This window comes from Mustela nivalis (assembly GCF_964662115.1).
Source record: "Mustela nivalis genome assembly, chromosome: 9".
Lineage (NCBI taxonomy): Eukaryota > Metazoa > Chordata > Mammalia > Carnivora > Mustelidae > Mustela > Mustela nivalis.
Window position 1 is genome coordinate 12,047,774 of NC_139028.1, and position 25,204 is coordinate 12,072,977.

At 39.4% G+C, this 25,204-nt stretch overlaps 1 protein-coding gene across 2 annotated transcripts in view; it reads right to left on the reverse strand.

Annotated features, from left to right (window-relative positions):
- Window positions 1–25,204, reverse strand: part of GUCY1A2 (guanylate cyclase 1 soluble subunit alpha 2) — a 325,417-nt gene that overhangs the window by 235,420 nt on the left and 64,793 nt on the right. For both annotated transcript variants that reach the window (XM_082684207.1, XM_082684206.1), the window contains exon 4: window positions 17,286–18,004. In XM_082684207.1, the coding sequence (XP_082540333.1) occupies window positions 17,286–18,004 (719 nt within the window). The remainder of the gene's footprint in view (window positions 1–17,285; window positions 18,005–25,204) is intronic.

The window sequence follows — 25,204 nt, forward strand, 5'->3', positions numbered from 1 at the left end:
TTTCAGTGCTTCATTAACTACTGAAAGCATGGACATTCTACTAATAAAAAGCAGTGAAGCCTCTACTTTCTCTGAAATTTGCACTACATTGAATCCTATGATGAGTCTAGTTTTGATTTTTCTTTTCGTCTTTTATTATCTATTTATGTAATACATCCTGAAGCTAGGGAAAGGTAGCACGTTCTAAGGCCAACTGCCATCTACACTGTCTCACACGGTCCATGTGCCATGTGATGTGATTGCAAGACACCATGGGAAAAAGCCAGGGACAGGGCTTGGAAGTCACCTATTTTTAAATCTTGTTTATGGATTTCTCATCATTATTTCCATGTTCGCTGAACTCAATTTCCCATATCCTGAAATGCTCCAAGACCAGAACTTGGAGTATGATTTCTGTTCCTTCTGGACCTGACCAGAAAAATCCCTCAGATGTTTCCACACTTTCAGCCAACTGGAACATTCTAAGATGGCCTTTCCTCAAGTTCCCAGGGATGCAAGCCAGAAACGCGATCCTTAAGACAAACTGGGATCCAAACACGGCTTCAAAGATGATTAAAAGACTAGAGTAATTCTAGTGTAATACTGCCACATATTAAGAAAATGCTTGCTTGCTTGCTTTTTTTTTTTTTTTGTAGATTTATTTATTTATTTATTTATTTGAGCGGGAGGGAGAGAGCACCAGTGCAGGAAGGGGCAGAGGGAGAGAATCTTTAAGCAGACTCCCGGCTGAGCATGGAGCCCAGTGCAAGACTATCTCAGGATTCTGAGATCATGACCTGAGCCGAAGCCAAGAGTTGGATATTTAACCGACTGAGCCCCCCAGGTGCCCCAAGAATATGCTTTCAGTTAATCTCTCAGGGTTCTTCCTTGAGCAGTATTATAATGTCTTCCTTGTATTCCCAATTTCCTTCTCTAATTCCTCTGTTAAGAACTTATTACCATGGGGCACCTGGATGGCTCAATGGGTTCAGCCTCTGCCTTCAAGCTCAGGTCATGATCCCGGCGTCCTGGGATTGAGTCCCACATTGGGCTCTCTGCTCAGCCGGGAGCCTGCTTCTCTCTCTCTCTCTGCCTGCCTCTCTGCCTACCTGTGATCTCTGTCAAATAAATAAATAAAATCTTAAAAAAAAAAAAAGAACCTATTACTCAGTCTTTGATAATCTCACAAAATAATATTCACATAATCTATTTTCTTAACTGTGAAATGGGCATAGTGGTTTGACCTTAGAGGGCTGTTGGGACAATTAAATGAAACCATGTGTCCAGGTCAAGGCCTTGCTCATGGTAGCACCTGACGAACAGTAACTAAGGAGACAAGCCAGAACGAACACCCCCTTCCACGTAAGGACTACCACAATGGACTAGGTATTTGCCACCACGAATGTGGTCCTGCCCTTCTCCGGGACGGAGACTCATTAGCGGCAGACAGCTCCTTCATCACACGTCCTTCCCATTGAGCACAAGCTGGTGACTCGTACAAAGCACCTTCTCAAGAATAGTACAGTTACTGAACTGAAGAAGCTCATTTCTTTTTCCAGTTAGAATCTGGTCATCAGGAGCACATCAGTTCAACTCCAAAAAAAAAGTATTCGTCCTATAACAGTTCTGAACAATTAGCCTTTGCTTAGGCTGCTTTCCTCGTGGAAATGATTCTGGGATCAGCACAACATGAGGTTAATCATTTCAACCATGGGCCCCTCTGTTTCTTCCACAATAAAACAGTGGTAACAAATACCTACCCTCTTTCAGACATGACGGAGAAAGAAGAATCTGTGCTGAGCTTTATGCAGGAAATGGTTTTACATGTGCCCTCCCGATAAAGGATGAAGCCTCCGTGAGTTTATTCATTCCATCAGTGATGGGGGGTACTGAAGAAATACAGGTGGGTAAGATAGAGTCTGTGTTCTTACTCTCACAAGTTAATGAGGGAAACACACAGGAACAAACAATAACAATAAAAAAATATATGCAATATTGGTAACGAGCGATAAGAGAGCCCTTAGGGCTGGAACTGTGTCATATCCAGATGTGTATTCCCACAGGCTGGAAATGAAGTAAGTGTTGACTGAGAGTTCTTGTCCTGCATAGTGAGCAAATAGGTACAGGCCGTGATATAAGGGAAGGAGGAAGATAAACAGGACAAGGGACAGGAGATCAAAATTTGGAATATCCACTGTGGAAACATGACAGATGATGAAAAAGTATGTAGTAGTGAGACTGAATTACTTATGTTTTAAGGAATGACTGAAATTGGACTAATAATCTATAAATGGGGACCTATTAGCAGAAAATTCCTTTATTAGGATTTTACTTGTGACCCTTTTTTGGCCTTTTCATTTTATGCCGGGCAGATTGTGATGACAAGAAAATTACAGAAATATTGTTTAAGTAGTCTAATTATTTTCCATTAACAGTGAAAGTTTAAATAAGACCATTGATTAAAGAGTGAATTAATTTTATCTAATAATACTTCCTAATTCAACAGCACTTTACAAAATGCCATGACATGTATCCTCACACTTTGGCCTTAACAAAACAGAAGGAATTACAAAATTGTTCACTCCCTCCCTTAGCAGACATTTCCTGAGTGCCTGCTATATGCCAGACAAGGGCTCACTGTCGGGGGTGGCGTGATGGACAGACACTGGCAGGTCTGACTCTAACGTGAAGGGAAGACAAAGCATGATGTCCGGTTATACACACGTGACTGGCTCGGATGAACTCACATGCCAGCGCTTCTCGGGAAAGCCCAAACTCATATTGCCCTAAACACGCTATTGTCAAAAAACGTGAATCATGGGCAGAAAAATCCGGTCTTATGGGAACTTTTTAAAAAAAACATGCAACAAAAAGATGCATTGGAAATGACTTTAAAATTTTAACAAATAATCAAATATGAAATGGGAGTAGTAACAACGTATCAAAATTCTACTGAATAAAACAGAGAGGAGGATGGTAGACATAAGATGTTAAGGATATCCGATAAAGCCATCAAGATACTATTAGAATTTCCTACGTGATTTTATTACAGATAAGAAAGTTGAATCGGCACACACAGTTTGCTCATACCACAAAATAACAATAGTAATGAAGCTGATGATGACAATATGGTTACTTTGTTATCATTCAGAAGAATCACTTAAATGCGATATTTAAAAACTTAGCATCTCTCAAAAAAATATGATAAGCTCACGTTGACATTAAGTTAGTCAGTAACTTCTTTGTATCTTTTGTATTAATTATAATCTTCACAAATATTTATTTCCCAAGTTGATGTATGGGAATACAAACTGTATAAGTGCCTGAAACAGTCCCTTTTGCAGTAAATGCTAAAAAAATACCTGCTGTTTTGATAAGCCTTCAGCAGACTACACCGATGAAGTCCATTCGGAGGCATACACTGTAGGAGAAGCACTGAACCTGAGTGTTCGGGTTCAGATACTGGCTTTGCCCGGAACTAGCTCTGGAGCCGTGGCAAGGATCTCAGCATCCTGTACTTCACTTTACCTGTCTATGAAGTGGCCCTTCGCAATAGCCCCTACGGCACAGAGTTGTTACGAGAACTAAACGGGATCATACACAGAAAATGTTGAGAAGAGGGCACAATCGCGACATGTGATATGTCACATCAGCCTCAAAAGGGTAGCAAAAAACTATGATGTATCCATCAGGCTATTACAAGCTATTTTCCCAAAGTACATTAAAATCCTGAGAAAGTTTTCGAAAGGCTTAGTCCCAAAGATCGAGTTTTGTTTGTTTTTTAATATAGTAAGATTTTGGATGAGAAACTGGAAGTCACTAATTCTCAAGAAATTCATATTAGTTTTAAACTTCGGTTAACTTCATTAATCCTTCACAGTAACCAGGGCACCTGGGGGCTCAGTTGTTAAGCATCTGCCATCAGCTCCGGTCATGATCTCAGGGTCCTGGGATGGAGCCCTGCATCTGGTTCCCTGCTCAGTCGGGAGTCTGCTTCTCTCCCTCCCTGCGCCCCTCCCCCTGCTCGTGCTCTCTCTCGCTCTTTCAATAAATAATTCCTGCACCATTAGTAATAGAATTTTAGAGACCATTCTTATTTCTCCTATTGTGAGCCAACTCTATTTCAAGAGGTTTGAGACCTACTGTAAATTATCCTTACTTCTGGAAGGGTAAATGGTATTAGGAGTTGTAGGCCTCACTTTAAGTTAAATAAAAATAGATTTTTTAATGTTTTGATTAATTCTAGTGGGAAAAATAAATAGAAGAGACAATTTTCTACCCTACTTTTTGACAAGGCAAATGAAATGATTTTTGACATTTCACACTAAACATAAAGAAAAATACCTTCTATACTACAACACATGTTGTAAATCAATGTCTAGTCTAATAATAAATCAATGTCTAGTCTAATGACTGACTCTTTGGCATCTGTGCTATGAACACTATAAGGCTTCTCAATCATAAAGTGAGCTTTTGAAAAATTGACTCAAATTTACAATATGTAAAAGTGGTGTCATAGTCAACCCAGCTATGCCAAACCAAGAAAACCAACCCAAACACTGAATACAAACAACAGAAAAGGAGACAGATCAAATTGGCGAGTGGAATATCTCAAAATAAATTTTAAAATTTTAAAATAAAGCATAAATTTTGTTGATGGCAATTACTGTTAAGATAAGGAGTGAAGGGGATATAATCCAAAGTTGACCCACAAAATCCTCATACCTTTGATACTATAATAGCTAAAAGTAAATGTAATTAAGGTATTGTAACTCAAAAACTACTAGGATAAAAACAGGAAAATAATAAAGTACTTAAGCCAATTTTTGTACACGTAACAGAAGCATTTCAAAATTTCTGAGAAATTCTTTGCTCCAGGAAACATGACACCAGATCTTTGTCCAAATTATAAAGAACATTTCATACCAGACCCACTTAATAATTTCTTCCCCTTGGAATTATTAAATTAGTGGTTAAGGGAAACAAAGCAGATGTACATATACTCTATATTTAGATGTTAAGAAGACTCTCAAAACATATTTTTTAAATTAAATTAATTTAAATTGTTATAGGACAGTGGTGAGAAGCAGCCATAGAAATTGAATATCGGTGGCACTTGTGAGATCACACTGCAGGACAGCAGTTCTCTTCAAAGAAATGTCTGGGGAAAGCTCAAGAGACCAAACGAGATGTAAAGTCTCCAGGATAATGTTCTTTAAGAAAATCAAATAAATTCTTATAGTGCCCAATGATCCTTCTCAGGAATAGAACATTGGGATCCTTTTTCTCATACAGACAAAATTATTCATTCTCTTCTGTAATTCAGTAATATGGGTTCGAGTTTAAAAAGCCAGAGCCATGGGAATAAAGTTTCAGTAATACAAGAGGACTAAGTTCTCAAGGGCTGCTGTACATTGCCCTGTGGTTAAGAATATTGTATCATTCACTACGCTGTGAATTGTGTAAGACTGATGACTCACAGACCTGTACCCCTGAAGCAAATAATACATTATGTTAACTTAAAAAATTGTATCATACACTTAAAAACCCTTTAAAGAGTACATCTTATGTTAAATGTTCTTACCACAATAAAATTTTTAAAAAGTATCTACTTATGAGTGGAAAAACTGACAGACATGTAAAATCTAAGAAATACATAGTCACATATATCAAAAGGATTAGAGAGAAACCAAAAACAGAACCCATAAATAATTTATTAGATATTATTTCTATCTGTAAATGGGGGGTTACGAATAAGGGCTCTAACTGCACAAAACTTTATTTCCTTTTCAGTTTATATAAAATGTAAATATTATGTATAAAATAATATACAAACTATTTCACAGAATAATAAACTCATGGAAAAAAACTACAGAGCAGACTTGAGGGGTAATTAAATCACTAAAAACAGTTGCCGTAACTAGTCTCAGAAAGATCATAAGATAAGAATAATGTATAACCTACCTAGGAAATGCACCTGAGTAGCAAACAATCCTTTCGATGTAAAAAGCTTATAAAATTTTCTAACACTTGTTTACTCAAATTCTAGTATTAGAGGTACATGTGTTGCATTTCTAGTAATCTCTAAATTAGAAAAATAGGAAAATGTGAGGTACCACAGATCCTAGTGTAATTCTCTGTGTATGTAGATGGAGATAGATTCTAGGACATAATTAATAAGTGGTAGTATTTCTGAAGCTGGCATTCAATGATCAACAGAGCACTATTCCATTCACTCACTCACTTATTTTGAGACACAAAACTTGAAATCTCAATCATTTTAAGGAGTTGTAGGTGTTGTCATAAGCATTCTCGATATTCACCATCATTAACACCACAGATGAGTCTGTCCTAACAAGGTACAGCTCTTGATCTCTCCTTCAAGGGAGAGAGTTAAGGGATTAATTTTCTTTTATCTGCTTGTCTCTGGAGCTAAGATCACATTTTGACTCCTCTGAACCTCCATGAAAAATACACACACCATCATAAAGGAAAAGTAAAAACAAACCAAGACAACCATGTGATTTAAACACAAATACTGTGATTCATTCCAGAAAAACACAATGTGGTGAACTCCAACTCCCTCTCTCACAAAACAAGGAAACACTGTGAAACACAGCAAAGGGTTCCCCATCTTATTTTTCAAAAGTTCCACAGAAATAGACCAACCTAATAAAAATCAGTCTTTAACCACCAACAAACTAGAAACTGAAAATTGTTATTTTCTAACAAATAGGACTCAATAAACTTATGAAAGTCTCCTAATGACTTATTTCAAGATTGCCTAAGGCTCAACTTCACAGATACTAAAAAGCAAAAACAAATAACTTTCTTACAAAGTACACCTGTAAGTTGAAAAGGGCAGCTTTTACTACATTTTCCTATCCCTAACAGGTCATGGAAATCAGATTTTCATTGCATTCTGAGGAGTGGAAACTGACTGCCAAACAAAGGGGCATGTCAAAGTTACGTTAGTGAGTTGAATTTTCCAGGGCACCACGTACTACATTCTAAGAGAACAAGGACTGATCAGTAGAATTACAGCTTTTGCAAAACTGTCTATCTCACAAAGTCATGAGTTCTCCAGGTGAAATCATATCCTCAGTGAAAAGAAAACGGTATCCAAGTTGATCCTCGTAACAGCATAGAACGCCTGTAAGTGAAGCCAGTCGAAAGACTGAGAAAGACAACTATGGTATGGTCTCTCTCATATGTGGGATCTCAAGAAGCAAAAACAAACGCATCAACAAACATAAAGCGAGAACAGACACGTAAACCCTGAGAGCAGACTATAGGATGCCAGAGGGGAGGGGAGAAGGCAAATCGAGCAGGGGGGAGGGGGGATGCAGTGTCCAGAGTAATGGTAGCTGCCCTTTTGGTGAGCTAGGGTCATGTTCAAGCTTGTTGTATCATCACACTGTACACCCGAAACTAATGTAATATTGTGTGTCGACTATACTCAGACAAAAAAAAAAAAAAATTAAAAACATAAAACTGAGCACAGTGCTCCCTGTCAAGTGGTAAGCACAGTAAACGTCAGCTGATGTGACTGATAGGACTGATAGGAAAAAGAAAAAGACAGGTACTACTCTCACTTCCTAAAACAGCATTATAAAAATAATATGGTATTATTTACCTATGAAGATCCTGGGGTGCCTTCTCTGAATCTGCAATAAAATATCTCTAAGAGGTCGTCATTTAAGATATTTTGGAACTCCCAAGCTCTGCAGAGCTGACTATCTCACAAGGCAACTCACTTTGCTTTAAATATATCTAATTGTTGGAAAGGTTCCCCTTAATCCTAAACCAAATCTACTCCCTTATCACCTACAATTCAATCCTGGTTTTGCCTTCTGAAATAAAGCAGAATAAATAGTATCCGTCTTCTATGTGATAGCTCTTCAAATATTTGAAGGCAGTTTCCACAACCTTATGAATATTTTCACACAAGGCATTTAATATCTTTTAGTATCCCAGTATGGTTTGAATGATTTGCATAAATAAACACACACACACACACACACACACACACTTTAAATATTAAACAACATTAAGAATGAATAACAGTCAAATTTAAGAACGAGAGTAGGGCTTAATCAAAACCACAACTTCTCTTAATTCAATTAGCCAATGTATGCTACATCAAAACCAAGATTTAATGATACAGAAAACCGCCAAGGAAACATTAAGTAAGTTTATTGGTAAAATGGAAACAAGTGGTAAAGTTACTTGTAAACATCAGAAGAATGTGATAGTTGCTGCAAAGAAAATGAGAGCGGACAAGAAAGGCCCACCAGCCAGGGCCGTGAGGCTGGCAAGATACACAAGTTTTTTTAAAAGTTACATTGCTCAAGGTCATCCCGCTAGGGAATGACAGAGACAGTGTTTGAGCTTGGGAAGTTCTGTCCTGGAGCCTCCAATCTTAACCACACACAATACTGCCTCTCCACACCCATTCTGCGCTTGCTCAAGGAAGAGGCCCAACCAAGACATGTGTAAAGCTAACTCTTCCAATCAGAATCAGAATAATTATACACGGCCATAAAATCCACTTGAAAAAAAAAATCCACTTGAAAAAAAGAAAGACAACATAGCTTAAAGAACAACTTACAAGTTGCTACCTCAATCAAGAACTAGGCTGCGATGGGTGTTGTGGAACTCAGTAACGAGAAATGCCAGAATCCTTGAGGAGTAGAGACAAATGTGTCTGAAGGAGGAAAGACAATCCAGTTTATTGTGTTGCCAGGCCTCCACGGTCTTCAGGAAGATAGCCGTTATCTGCACCACCCGAGCTGTCTTCCTACCACACAAGTGACAGCAAGATCAGCAGGCTCTGGGGTCCTCCTTTGAGGAGTACGGGGTCAAGTTTACTGCGACAACTGTTGTGTGTTCTCTTAGGGGACGTATCCTGTGGTGTGGCTGTAACAACTCTGACATGCAGTAATGTTTGTCTAATGATCTTGGAGTCCTCCACCGGCCCCTAACTCAGCTGCTGCTCAGAGAAAAAAGGGAAATCCAAAGGTTCTGTTGGCCTTAGGGTTCAAGTGCAGCAGCCCTGTTCCCATATAGGCACAGGAAAAAATTTTAAAAGAAATGAAAAAGTCTATATACCAATAGCTCTCATGAACAAAGATGCAAAAATCCTTAATAAAATATTAGCAACCCCAATTCAGCAACATATAAAAAGGTTTATAACATGTAAATATGACCAAGGGGAATTTATCCCAAGGTTTTATTTTTAGTTCAACATCTGGAAATTGTTAATATCATATGTCCTATTAAAAGAATTAAGGGCAAAGCCATAAGACCATTTTAATAGATAGAGAAAATAGACTAGACACAATCTAAAACCTACTCATGATCAAAAGTCTCAACAAATTAGAAACAGAAAGAAATTTGCTCAACCTGATTAAGAACATATATAACTGGGTGCCTGGGTGGCTCAGTGGGTCAAGCCTCTGCCTTCGGCTCAGGTCATTCTCAGGGTCTTGGGATTGAGCCCCGCATCAGGCTCTCTGCTCAGCGGGGAGCCTGCTTCCCCCTCTCTCTGCCTGCCTCTCTGCCTACTTGTGCTCTCTGTCAAATAAATAAATAAAATCCTTAAAAAACAAAAAAAAACAAAAACAAAAAGACCCACTGTGTTATCACCATACAGTTAGATATTTTTTTAAAAATGGAGACAAACAGAAAGGCTAGAAAAAAATGTCTGGTCACAATTGATTCTTGAAAAAATTGCAAAGCCAATTCAATGGTGAAAACATTTTTCTCAAAAACTGCTGGGACAACTGGAAGTCCATGTGCAAAAAAATTAAAAAATAAAAACAAAATCTTGGACCCTCGTGGTATACACAAAGCATGCCTCAAAATGAATCACAAATCTAATTATAAGAGTTAAAATTATAAACTATCTAGAAGAAAACAAAGGGGAAAATCTCTATGGCCTTGAGTTAGACTAAGACTTGTTAGCTCTCAGATCAAAAACAAATAATAGTACCATCATAACACCTTTGTGCTTCAAAAGACAGTTACTTTTGAAGTCAATATCTAGTTACTTTTGAAGTCAATGTAATATCCAGCATGTATAGATTAAAAAAATATATAATTCAATAGGAAGACAAACAACACAAAGATAGTCAAAACATTTGACTAGACATTTAATCAAAGAAATTATACCAATGGCTAATATGCACAGGAAAAGATGCTTCACATCATTAGTCACGGGGCAAAGATAAATTAAAACCCAAGATTCTACTTCATATTTACCAGGACGGTCATGGTCCAGAAGAGTACTAATACCCTGTATTGGTGAGAACGTGAAGAAACTTGAACCTGCCTATGTTGGTCAGATGCGAAACGGCAAAACCTCTTTGTCCGACAGTGAGGCAATTCCTTTAAAAAGTTAAACTTAGCATGACACAGCAATCCCTCTGTTAGGAACAGGTCTAGGAGAAATGGAAATGTATCCAACAGAAACACTCCCATGCACATGTTCACTGCAATATTATTCCTACCAACCCAAATCGGAAAACAATCCAGTGTCCGTCCACTGGTGAGTGGGTTAAAAAACAAAAAAGAACTGCAGTACATTTGTGCACCAGAACACTGCACTAAAAAGCAACAGTTATTCATGCGTACGACATGAATAAACCTCAAAAACATTCTTATACCAGATAAGAAAAGATGACATATTTGTGTGATTATATTTTTAAGAAACGTATACAGATGCAAACAGACCAGTGGTTGCTTAGGGTCAGGAGTGCAAGTGAGGACTGAGCACAGATGTGCACAGGAAACTCTGGAGGGTGATAAAATGTTCTAAGATTGTACTGTGAGAGTTGCACAATTACATACCTTTACTAAAAATCACTGCACCATAGACTTATGAAAAACATGCATGTGAATCAAGAGAGCACATTAAAAATGAGAAGGCAGGCAATGAATTCAAAACAGCTTTTCAGCTTTTAATTTCCTGAGACTGAAAGATATCAGCTAAAATGAAATGATTCTAAGTTAAAAACCAAAGGAGCAATTAAAGATTCTGAACAATTTGTGCCTAAAGGGGCCAGGCCTCCCCACCCAGAAGATACCATACTAGAACTCAGCAATGTCTGATCTATGGTACAAGGCAGCTCCTTTGTAAGTTCAAGGGTGCAATCTTTCCTGATAACAAAAATAAAAACACATAAAAAGGGCACTTGAAGCATGAAGATCACCGCAGGGAATATATAATTCACCAGGTAACATCGACCTTGTCCTCTGACTACACAGAATTCAGTAACTATACGGTAACCAAGCACTGTACAGGGATTTTAACATTATAGGTATTTTAAACTGAAAGAACCAGGATGAACTTCAGCAACACCTGCCTCAGAATCTGTATTTGTCCAACCTACTTGAAAAGGCAGCTTATGGTCAGGGAGCAATTCCAGAGAAAAATAAATAAGCAAACAAACAAAAAGTAAAGACCTGAATTGTAATTACAAAAGCAAAGCAAACTCCAAATAATTCTGCGTGAAGTGATGTCTATGTTCTCTAATACTAATTTATAGAGAAAGTCCCAATGGCATTTTGTCCATCATGAAAATTATTGTTCAAGATTTGAAATTCTGTAGCAGAATGTTTTGACATTGAAAAGAGGAGAAATGCTCACCTTTTCCCAAATTAAGTTTACATTGAAGTCAAATATGTATTTTTTTTATTTATTTGACAGACACAGATCACAAGTAGGCAGAGAGGCAGGCAGAGAAAGAGAGAGAGAGAGAGAGAAGGAAGTAGGCTCCCCGCTGAACAGAGAGCCTGATGCGGGGCTTGATCCCAGGATCCTGAGACCATGACCTGAGCCGAAGGCAGAGCCTTAACCCACTGAGCCACCCAGGTGCCCCTCAAATATGTACTCTTCACAGCCAGGTGAACTCTGTCTTCCAATGGTGTCATTATGGTATGGTAAGATTCACAAAAACATTTTCAATGTTTCAATCACCGTGTCAGAAGATGGGCCGTGTCCAGGAAAGAGAAAGGACTAGTTCAGAACCTGAGCTGACCACAGAAAATCAGAGGTTAATTCCTCCTTTATTCTTTGAAACTATTTCCAAGCATTTGTTTTGCAGCTTCTAATTAGTAAAACAAATATGACACTATTTCTAGGGATTGACAAAGAAATGTGTTGTGGTTAATGCCTTTCCCCAGTTCCCATCCTGAGAACAAAGGTAAGAGGAGTAACAAGGCCATGGCACCACTGTAGGGCTGATGCGCTTCAGAAGCTGGCTCCCTCCACAACGTTATTAAAGTTCTCTGAAGCGTTGCTACTAAGAAAAAAATGTCAAAAGAACTCATGTTGTTTATTGTTTCTCGAACCTGCTGCTATTTCAGTTTGCACCTAGGCAAACCAGCCCATTTTACTTTGGAACCCACTGGCACCACCACAGGTAATAAAAACTTGATTCCAAACTTCAGTGGATCTGAAAAGGAGACCAGTGATTGTGAAACAACTAACAGTCTATAAAGAAGCAGATCCCCAAGTTGTATTTTAGGGAGATGCTACGAGGTAGGCTTGCTATTTCTCTAAAATCATTAAAGCTACTGATGTCGTGGTTTCTCCTCTAAGGCAGTAAGTGCGGAGAACAGATAGGACCAACGCTGCAAGGGTGCAGAACGACAATAATGGCAGATGTGATGATCAACAAATATTCAGTGATCCACGCTGGGGCTGAAGAGAGAAAACTGTGACATGGACTGTCATTTAAACCTCCCAAATAAGTGTTTGAGGGAGGCAGCCTAAGCTGTCAGAGAATTACTTTAACCTAGTCCTGATAATAGGATGAGGTCTTCATGGTTGAGAAGTCAGAATCCCCTCTGCTTCTCTTTGAAATGTACCTGAATTCATTCAATCCAAGGGATGATGGATGTTTCATGACCCAATGACTTCCTATAAATGTACACATGTTCAAGATGACTTGTAAAGGGGTAAAAATAGTAATTATTCATCTAGGTTCCTTAATTTCCATATGTATTCATCTGAGGCTCAGATTATATGGACTTGCCAAAACCACGGGTGTAGAGACGCCCCTCCCCCAGGCTGCTGCCACTCCCCTCATACACCATCACTTTACAAAGCAGAGGAGGAGGCTGGGTGCCACTCCTCCAGTGTCTAACAGCCCTATTTACAAACACAGCCTCCTCCACACAACCAGGCTTTGGAATCTATGTCAATGTTTGATTTATAGGACTAGACGGGAACCCTCAAACTGCACTTCAGACTCCAACAAATTTCTTCTTAAACGCACCATGATGCCTCAAAAGATTTAGGTAACAAACTTCCAAATTTTCAGAACAATGGTGAGATCGGAATAACCTAATGAGGCACAGCACAAATTAAAATAGATTGACAGGGCGCCTGGGTGGCTCACTTTGGTTAAGCAACTGCTTTCAGCCCAGGCCATGATCCTGGAATCCCAGGATCGAGTCCCGCATCAGGCTGGGCTCCCTGGTCAGCGGAGAGTCCGCTTCTCCCTCTGGCCCTCTCCCCTCTCATGCTCTCTCTCTCTTAAAAAAAAAAAAAAAAAAATCTTAAAGTAGATGGACAATACAACATTAATTCCCAATGCTAAATCTGTACTTTTTAAAATAATGAACAAATTCATTCATCTGTAATGCTTCACACGTGATAAGGGAAGATGATGAAAAGAAGTTGAGCTTTAAGGAAAGATAAAAACACAGCCACGCCATGTGGGAGGACAAGAAAAGAGAGAGAAGATGATGGAAGGCCTGGGTGATGGCTTAGAAGACATACAGGGAGCCAAATGATGGGATCCAAAGCTCGGCCAGTCCATCTGGAAGAGTCCCTCCTGCTCTCGGAACTCCGTTGAGTCGCAGCCTGCACTGATGACTGCGTCAGATGTCTCTCAGTGACATTCTCCCTTCTGGCAACCAACCGTTCTGACTTTGTAACTCATCAGTGCACAATCGAGATGCGAATCCTCTGGAACCAGGATGCTGGCTTTCTGTTTCATTCCTGGATCACGAAACTGCTCACAAGCATGTTGTGCCTCTCTAGTCTACAGTTAACCAATGACTGACCGCACAGACTGGTGGTGGTTTAGCAAACACTTTACAGTTCATTCTGCAAATGAATCACTGCCACTCAACTACATGAGTAGCTTCTAGGTTTTCATTTTCTGGGGTGTGGGTGTTGTGGGCTTTTTTTGTTTGTTTGTTTGTTTTTTGTTTTGTTTTTTTGACTGCAGGAGTGGTGGTTCATTGGTATTAAGGGCATAGCCAAAATAGTTAAAATTATCTTGAAAGCCTTCATTTTAGACCAAGGAATATCCTAAATCATTTTTTTTTAAGATTTTATTTATTTATTTGAGAGAGAGACAGTGAGAAAGAGCATGAGCAAGGAGAAGGTCAGAAAGAGAAGCAGACCCCCCGTGGAGCTGGGAGCCCTATGCGGGACTCGGTCCCAGGACTCCAGGATCATGACCTGAGCCGAAGGCAGTCGTCCAACCAACTGAGCCACCCAGGTGTCCCTCCTAAATCATTTTAAAAATTGCCCTTTCTTATCAAGGCCCAGTCAACAGTTAGAAGCTTCAGACAACATGGAGTTACTTATTAACAAGAGCTCTTATGGGTAAAGTAATGAATATCAAGGTCAAATTTATCAACAGATCCGTAACTTTTATTTTTTTTTTTTTTTTTAAAGATTTTATTTATTTATTTGACAGAGAGAAATCACAAGTAGATGGAGAGGCAGGCAGAGAGAGAGAGAGGGAAGCAGGCTCCCTGCTGAGCAGAGAGCCCGATGCGGGCCTCGATCCCAGGACCCTGAGATCATGACCTGAGCCGAAGGCAGTGGCTTAACCCACTGAGCCACCCAGGCGCCCAACAGATCCGTAACTTTTAACCTTGATTCTCTTTCCTCTTTCCATGTGTTCAGAAAATGCAAATCTGGGATTTGGAAACAGTAATTCAAAAATGTTTCCCATCTGGCTAAGACTCCGTGCCCTAACTTTATGGACCACAGCTTCAGTTTGGGCCAACAACGGCTTCCCAAATGTCCCACGTGGCGAAGCCAGGTGAATAGACAGAAGCGGAAACACAAGGATGAGAGGACTGCCGCCTTCATTCTAACTAAAACCCCAGCCTACTGCTTTCTTTCTCAACTGCCACAGCCATGTTTAAGTTATAACTGCACCTTCTCAATGAGAAGAACTGTGCCTTATTATTGGAACTGGCAGGGGCCTTGACATTTGAGTCATCATTTCACGATGCCGATCCCTTACCCTGGTATACAAATTAAACAGAAATACAAGCCAGATGAAATATAGAGGGAAAAATCTGAAACCATCCCTTTAAACTGAATTAATTTTTCTCAACTCTACAAAATATACAGAGCAATTAACAAGGGTAATAATACCATCCACCTCGGGCACATTTTCAAAAATATTAACTTTGACTTCAAAGGCCAAAACTGCTCAAACCCTTCTAACCAAACACTTCACTTCTGTAAAACAGAACAGACAGCTTTAATATTCTCTAAATTATAAAGATAGAATAGTTCCCCTTCTAAATCAACTGCAACTATGGGCAAAAACACACACTTAACAGCTTTCCTCTTTTCTAAACAGCTTCAAAAGTGGGTAGCAATCGCTAAACACATAAATGTATAGAAAAATATGCACATGTGATTTAAAACTTGTGTCATCACATAGAAAAAAATAACAATTCATTCAGACTAAAATATCCAAATGTGCCTAGCTGGAATTTCAGGTTTAACCGCAGGTGTTCTGAAATCACTGAACATAAATAATGAAAAATGAGAAATCACAGGACCCGGTCACCCTGAAGAAATGGGCATTGTTCCCTAGCTTGCAAGCATTTTGTTGAAAAATTTTCCACTAATTTCAAAATGATAAAAATCAACTGTAACATGAATGCTATATAAAATCCTCAGAAATGTCTTGGGTCTGCTTCCAGGAGGCTTTTCCCTTGTTTACTTCTGATGGCAGGTGTTCCGGAAAATGGGATTTTTCATTCATTCATTTTAATATTCATTTTAATCGTCTCTACAACTCTCCCTTTTAGCCCAAACCAGCCTGTTCATTTCCAAAAGCCAACGGTTTCCCCCAGAATGCTTGGGAAGACGCTGAATCACCTACAGGAGCTTTACTGTCCTCAATAGAAAATACTGACCGGCTCCACGGGAAGCTGAACTCGCATACATGCATGCGTCTACTCCAGAACAGTAGCATCTTTATTGTTTACTATTGTATTTCAAAGAGTAATGATTAACTGTTCTTTACATTTCATTATTTTATTTTATTTTTAAAGATTTTATTTATTTGTCAGAGAGAGAGAGAGCAAGAGCGAGCACAGGCAGACAGAGTGGAAGGCAGAGTCAGACGGAGAAGCAGGCTCCCTGTGGAGCAAGGAGCCCGATGTGGGACTCGATCCCAGGATGCTGGGATCATGACCTGAGCCGAAGGCAGCTGCCCAACCAACTGAGCCACCCACGCGTCCCTACATTTCATTATTTTAATGCTGACTTCTCCTAAAAAAAAAATTCACCTGAGGGAACACATTTGTGTAAACGAATTTAAGATTCACCTTTTAGCTTTTCATTTCTTTATAATTTATAACCCAGACTTTCCAAAAAGGGGCTTCCAAGAAATTCACAATAATTTAGTGGTCACTGTGTTCTCCACATAGCAGTCATGTTCTAAAGGAAGGAGTCTCTGTTTCAATACAAAACTCTACTTAGAAAAGAAGCCTTGAGATCATCCCTTAGTTTCACAACTTTTAGAAAATCCATTCTTTGGCAAACTGAGCCAAAAATAGGATATAAATCAGATGTTCCACAATTATGAAATTTCAAGGAGAGCACATTCGAAGTGGAGCTAGCTTTTCACCCCCATTTCTTTTAGGAGAAGACAAGCAGGACCCAGGATGTGGGATTTGGTTTTACCATCTGTCTTTTTAGGTTGACTTCAAAATCGGTGAACTAGTCATGGGCTTACAGTACCAGGTTTTTAGGAAGTCCTATCATTTCTGTAATTACTATGGCTGGTATTAATAAGTGTCTTCTTTTTATATGCAGAAATAAATTAATGGAAGAGGCAGACACTATGCAAAATGGCTGGGAAGGAGGCCAAACCTTTCTACATATATCCAGCCACTAGTGACTTCCGAAATGGCACTTTAAGCTCTCTTGCCTAAATAATTAGCAGGACAGCCAGCCAGCGCGTAATTTGCTGGAATAATTACGCACTCTTCCAGCTCCCATCACCCAGCTCCAGCCCATGGCCACTTACCTTATCTTTGTTCTCAGTGCCACAAGCCTCGGGCTTGGTCCTGATCACGAAGGGGGTGGACAGGCGCAGCAGGACCCTGTCGAAGGCGGCCTGCACCCGCGGGGACACGATCTCGAAGCAGTCCTGGAACTGGAGCATTTTATGAGTGTCGCACCGCAGCTGCTTCCGCAGGCCTTCCCCCAGCTGGAGGACGGACATGTGCGGGTCAAACATCAGGTGGAACGGGAAAGCTCTGCAGAAGGTGCTGATGCTGATTCTGAGGTCCGCGGGCACGTGGGAGGAACCCTGGGGAAGGTTCTTCGGGACGTTGGTGTTTTCCCGTTCTTTGATAAGGAAGGTAAGACAGCTGCAGTTGCCGGGGGTCGAAGCGTCGGAGCCCAGCTTCTCAGCGGCCACCCGCTCCACGGCCACGTCCAGCCGGTAGATCTTCTTGGCTGCGGCCTTGATCATGCCCAGCATCGCGAACCCCACGGTGTGGTGGGGGTGGAAATAGTGCAGCATCAGGGCACGGTCGGGGAGCTCCCTGCACAGGAACGATGGCGACTCCAGCGTGGCCTGTCTTCCGCAGGAAGTTCTAATGTGTTCCAACAAGGCGTCAAAGCCGTTAAAGAAATCCTGCAAGGTGCCACCCACAGCTCGAAGGACTCGCTCATTCTCATCGAAGCATACAGTGAAGAACTCCTCGCCAAATCTCTCTTGGATTTCCTCAAACTTCAAACCTGGAGGTAAACAGGAAGGCAATGTTAGGGAGGTCGAAGAGAATTATCGAATTTATAGCTTTTTTAATGCTTATCAAAGGAGATAACGAGTGAGAAGTATTGCCCTTGGGCCTACAGATTCCCAAAGTGATGACTTCAGTTTGAATCAGAGAAAGTAAATTTCATTTCATCTTCTGGAGGCTTCTAAGATGGAAAGGCGCATAAACTTCAGAGTCTTTTTGTTCATTTTTCAATAGTCTCATCTTTTTAGAGCAGATTTGGATTCACAGCAAATCTGAACAAAAAAGTATGGATATTTTCCAGAGAACCCTCTCCGCACAAACACACAACTTCCCCCTCCCCCGCTATTGGTCCTGAGCCCCTGTGGTACCTTTGTTACCATCCATGAACCTACAGTGACCCAGTATCATCTCCCAGAGTCCACAGTCTACATTAGGGTTGATTCTTGGTGGTGCACACCCTTGGGTTTGGATAAATGTGTCATGATCTGTGTCTACCATGAGAGCATCAGACAAAGTAGTTTTGCTGCTCTAGAAATCCTCTGTGCTCTGCCGACTCACGTGTCCCTCCCCTCCGCCCCTACAGCACAAACTGTCCACATGTTGCTCATCGAGCTGCTCACTCTTCTTCCCAATACCATGAAGCATTTGTTATAACTGGCATGAATAAGACCATCTGAACGATCTCCGTCTTCGTTAAAGCAACTTTTCAGAAGCAACTAGAGCACTGTTTCTCTATTGTGCCCATGTGCTATTACTATCTTGCTTATCAAAGTTCATTTGTAAAGTAGAATATATCATTCAGAGAAGGAACTTATGGTACCTGAGGGTGGAAAGGCGTCAGATTGTCCAGTGTCAAGAGAAGGAATTAAGTCGGGCCCCGGTGAGAGAGACCCAACAAGGAACTAAAAATGGCAGGCCTGTGGGCTGAGTTGCATTCTTCTACCCACAAAAATGAGAGTAGCCAAGAGGAGAGCAGTAATCTCCCAGGAAGAGTTAAGAGCTTTTGTTTTCTCAGTTCATACTTCCACATATCATGGCCAAAGGAATTCTATGTTATAGCAATGGAATTATAACAAAACACACACACACAATGCATCATGCAGAAATTAGAACCAGTCACACATGATCCACCCTTAAAGATGACCTGAGGAAAAAAGATGGAGGGAATTTATGGCCCGAAGAGGAAGTCTACAGTGCATATACAAGAGTTGACTGTGTAGGCAAAGGAATCCTCCACATGGAGTCATGCTACGGCTTCTCCTCGGACGTTGGCTGAAATCAATACATCTAAGTTCACATATTCATATTTTCTTGCCTCGTCTACTGCATCTTATGAGGAGGTCCTGAAGCTAGGGCAGGATTGGGAAAAGACACAGGTCACCTTGCTAGCATCCTGTTCAAGTGCAGAGCAGTCTGGGTTGCCTATGGCTTGGTTTGCTGTTCCTACTTTGTCATTTCTAGGGGTTCTCCCCACAGAAATTGGGGACAAATCAGTCAACAATAACCCTTGAAAAATAGTCAAACACATCAAATATTTTTTGAGAGAGTACTACAGAGTATAAACATTGTGAGAGCCAAGTGAAGAAGTCAGTTTGACAAAAAAGTCCTTAAAAGCAATGTGAAACGAAAGCAGTAGAAAATCTAAGTAAGAAAGAGGTCTTTTATTAAGAAGAATTTCACATTAAATTTTGGTTTCATAGATCTGACATGCAAGTCCAGCTGAGAAAGTCACCCATTGGGATAAAAATACGACCACACATCCTACGTGGTCATGGGACAAGACTGCCCTTCAGCTGTGCTGAGTTCCCTAACAGTAATGCCAGCCCAGACTGATAATAATAGGGTTCTTCTGTCCAGTCCTCCAGTGTAGAAGGAAAAAAGCCAGGTGGTTGACTCTCACTGCAATTTGGCTTCTGTTCCAACTGCTCTGATGAATCTACTTTTATAAATGCTTCAGCCAATACATGCTGTTCAATCCCTACCTTAGTTTACCATGTTTGTTGTTTTTCTTTTAATTTGACTCTACTGATCATCTCATCATCCTAAGTCACCCTTCTCTCTAGGCTTCTAAAACCATGCTCTCTTGGTTTGAGGACTATCTGAAAATTCCTTCCAAAAGTATCTTCCTATGCCAAATCCTGGTATCACCATCACTGCATAACTAAAAAGTTCTAATACAAATTAAATGGATAGCTCTTCAAAGACTATGTTCTTGGTTGCTATTAAGTTTTTTCCTTACAAAAGTCTAATTAAGACTAAATTCCAGGGAAGCCTGGGTGGCTCAGTGGGTTAAAGCCTCTGCCTTCGGCTCAGGTCATGATCTCAGGGTCCTGGGATCGAGTCCCGTATCGGGCTCTCTGTTCAGCAGGGAGCCTGCTTCCTCCTCTCTCTCTGCCTGCCTCTCTGCTTACTTGTGATCTCTGTCAAATAAATAAATTAAAATCTTTAAAAAAAAAAAAAAGACTAAATTCCAAACAAATAAAAATTCCTCTAATCTGACTATACTTGATGAACTACAGAATCCAATGTGCCACTAAAAATATTTCATGGATTGCTTCTATTCTTTGAAGAGTTTGATCTTAAAAGGATTCAGGGTCTTTATGCATAGAAAAGGAAAAGAGAATTTCTTCTAACTTGCTTTTTTCATAACACTGAAAATGTCCTCAGAATTATTAAAGGACATGTATATATAAACATAATATGGTAAGCTTATGTTCTATTTCCAATGCCAGAATCCCCCCCAAATCATCCAGAAAATAACAAGTAAATCCACCAGGGGCACAAAGTAAAAACTACTCTGAGTACAGCATTCCACCAGCTAGAAATCCTCACTGTCTTACAAAGCACTTCTGTACAAGGAATTCTTCAGTGATGACGCCAAGACCTAGGAGGATGCTAGAGAGACTTGAATCAATAAAGAGAAGCTGAAATATATTGAATATTACACTCAAATCCTATACATGGCGTTTCTATAAAATCACAATCCTTGATTAACTAACAAAGAATTTTGTTCTCACAATTATTATGGAACTGTACAAGATCATAAAAGAAGAAAAAACTTCCAGTTGGAAACATGGAAATCTAGCACACATTTGCTGTTACTCTTGCAAACATGCTATAAATCAATAGCCAGAACTTACATTTCAAACCTTGCAAATACCCTCCTTACAGTAACTCACTTGACACATATAGACAACGCTCATCTTCTCCCACCAGAAAATGCTATGACAGCTTGACATTTGGGTCTATAAGAATACAATCCTCTAGGGGCAAAACTTACCAAAAAAAACTGCTTTCAAGAACAAGTAAGTTAGAAGTTGGAATTGTAAATTACTGTTAATCCACCTCTTTAGAAAAATGAAAAGCCTGAACGTGACATCCTTTAGCTGGAAATAATCTATTCACTGATGATATGAATCTTTTGTCCCTCATCTGCTCTCCATCTGACTTCACACTGTGCACATCTTAAGGACAAGGACATCATCCCCTTTCTGTCTGCATACCCATCACTAACATAATGTCTGGCACACAGACACTAAGATTTCATTCATAGAAACTAAGCTTGCCTCTCAGTGTTTGTTTGAAAATTTAATCAAGCTTTTAAAGCTCCAGTGTGTCATGTTTAAGGATACCTAGATGACTAGACACATTCTTTTCTGATATGAGACTCTACAGATAATTAAATCACAGTGGGGTTAGGCTGTAACAGAGGCACACGGGAATACTATGAAAGTATGCAGACAAGAATGTCTGACTCTCTCCTGTGAGAGATAATGTCTGACGGAGACTGGAAGAAAAAGCAGGTGTTCAAAAACCCAGTAATGAAGGAACAATCACATTAATGGATGGACACTAATGGAATACAGATGAGCAAGAGAAATGGAAGAGCCCGGCATGATCAGGGAAGGGCAAACAGTAAGTGGGTAACATCCAGGGAACAGGAATAAGGGGATGAGTTGTTACCTCATGAGCAATGTAGAGGCTGGACTGAAGGGAGCCAAGACCAGAATCAAAGACACCACCCAGAGGGAGGCTGCAATGTCTTTAAAAGATTATAGGAATTAGAGAAGTCCCGGTGAAAGGAATGTTAAGCGATGTCCCGAACATTTTCAAAGATCTCTTTACACCTTAAAAAATTCTTATCAGGTAGGTATTTTTGATTGTCCTCATTTTACACATGAAAAATGTTAAGAGATTTTTTCCCAAGTTCTCTCAAGGTGCCCAAGTTGGTCTCAAGGTGAAGTATGTCTAATACTACACCTTGTGAAATAAGCGCAGTGTCGAAAGAGAAAAACCTCTGGGTGGGAGGTGGGAAATGCATGTCTTGCTCAACATTGTATGATCAACGCCCAGCATTCTGCGTGACCTTTAGTAGGTGCTCAATAAATATTAACTAGATGTTGAATGAACTAATGCATCAATGAAGTCAACAGAAGAGTTATGAGGAAGAGTCAATAGTTATCAAATACCACAGCAATGTCAAGTAAGGTAAGGACAGAAAACTGTAAATTGGATGGGTCAGCACTTTGGGGACCTTGGACAGCAATAACAGTGGAGGGGAAAGGGCAGAATACAGGGTGTAAGGGGTTAAGGAGTGGGTGGCAGGTAAAGAAATAGTATTCAGAATGTGAATTAATATTGCTAGGATACTAAAATTACTTACTTTGTAAAACTATAATAAATCTACCTCTAGACTTGGAAAATGGTGCTTTCATTGAGAACCAAGTAAATAGCAAGAGAAGGCACCGAAGATACAGCACAGGCTAGGATCTTGGCTCCTTCAGGGGAAGCTCTATCAATAAAGGAAGGTTTTTAAGTCCAGATCCTTATCACCCAACAAGGACACTGGTCTCCACTAACACGGAGAAACACCAAAGCAACAGGGGTATCCTTAAGCAGCATAAAGTTCAACCGAGGATGGGAAATGCCTGCCAATTACATGCTTCTGTGACTGGCAGACACCCCATAATTTTTTTTAAATTATTTAGGCCTCATCAACCTAATATCTAAATAATGTAACTGAAGCACAACTACATCTTAAGTCCAAACTTTATAAAGAGATTTCACTACATATTAAGGAGATAATTATCTTTTTAGAGAAACAATTTTTTTCACCTCTACTCAGCTATAACTGACACATAACACTGTATAACTTTCAGGCATGCAGCGTGTTCTTTGGATACATTTATGTTGCAAAATGATTACCCTTGTTGTGTTAGCTAACACCTTCATCAGGTCACTTAATTCCCTTTTTTTTTTTTTTTTGTAGTGAGAACATTTATGATCCACTCTTTTAATGACATTCAAGTATGTAATACATTATTGTTAACAATAATCACAAAGTTGTACCATCAGTTCCCAAAAACCTACTCATCTTCTAACTGGAAGTTTGTACCCTTTGACTGACATCTCCCCAATTCCTCTATCTCCCAATCCCTGGTGACCACCATTCTCAGAGTTTGGCCTTTTTAGATTCCACATACGTAAGTGATAGCATATGGCACTTGTCCAGAAACAACTTTTTTATCTAGCTAGCCCCTAAGGTTTTTGTCAGCTAATTTGAGGACACTTCTATAAAACTATTATTCGAATATCAAGCCGATCTACAAAGAAATGACTGAAGCTGATCTCCACCCAGAGGATATTTAACAGTCAATATTATACATATAGGTCTAGACAATAACAAAGGAGAAAGGCTCTCAACAAATCCTAGCGCCCAAATTCTAATTTTAAGAAAATTGTTCTTAATCTGATCCATCAATACAGTTTCATTTGAATCTCTGTTGGACTGATATCAAACCTCTGTAGTTTCAGAGTAATCTGTCCTTAAGGAAGTAAAAGTGCTAGGATAATAATGCAAGGAATGACCCTACCAATTTTGGTCTCAATCTATGAAGAGTTAAACAATCCTTTTCTACTATTTTGGAGACATGTCATTCTCCTTTTGATGACTCTGTGACATCTCTGTCCCCCTCCAAAAAAGAACACAACTTATGTTACGTATTTGTTTTTAAGTCTAAGTGAACTAAAATTAGTTAATGGTTTTAAAGTTTATGATATACTTAAAGAAAACAGGACATACACTCGGATTCTTAAAAAACAGGGTTTTAATATCTTTGAGCTATTAAAGAATTTGCTAAGAATTACAACAGGGGAGCCTCTAACAGATTTTACATTAATCCTTGAATACCCAAAGGAAGAGGCATTATCAGATGCATATTAAGTGCTTTAGGGACCAAAATATTTATGATGGTTAAGTCTCAAGTTTTTAATTTTGAGAATATGCGAAGATAGGCTTTAAAATATGCATAGCATATAAATTTTAATATAAACATCACACAATGCAGATGAAGCCAAACTGAATATGTTTTTCACCCAGAAACCAAATCTAAAAATTAGAACATCATATGGATTGATAAATGCACTACACACACACACACACACACAGACACACACACACAGGACACTGACAGATTATCTTTAAATTTATAATATGAATGTTAAATAAAAGTTACTGAACTGACTCCTGTTGGGTACATTTTATCTATACTTTGGAACGAAACCATCTCAGTAAAATCCCGGGGCTGGGAAGCTGGAGGGAAACAGAGGAAGTAGTTGAAAGGAAGGAAGTAGGAGCATTCTGAAAGTCTCTTTTCAATGGCATTTGGGTGAGTAGGGACAAAATATAGTCTTAGGAGGAAAATAAGTAATAAATTGTTTTAAAATAATGAGAAAACATGTGGATCTAATTTGAATAACAGCAGAAGGAAGATAACCAATAATGGGAAAGCAGAGGCAAACTTTCAAATTATGAAGGTAAAAAAATATATACATATGTTGATTCAGCTTCATCAATGGAGGGAAAAAATAACGGAAAAAGATGTAAAATAAATAATCAGAAATCAAGATGGAAGAAAGAAAATCAAGTAAATTACATACTTATGTAAATGTAAACAAATCCTCCCATCCAGGGGCAGGAAATCTCACTTCTCCCATAGGAGTGCCACTTACAGGAAGCAATTTAAAAAATAAAAGGTGGGCAGTAGGCAAAGAATTCCAAGAAACTACAAGCGAGGAGTGGTACTAATATCAAACAAGGTAGAATTAAAGTTAAAAATGTGAATCAGGATAAAGAGAGACATTATATAACAAAATCACAATTTATAAAGACCTCAGAGATACAAACCTGCATAAGCCA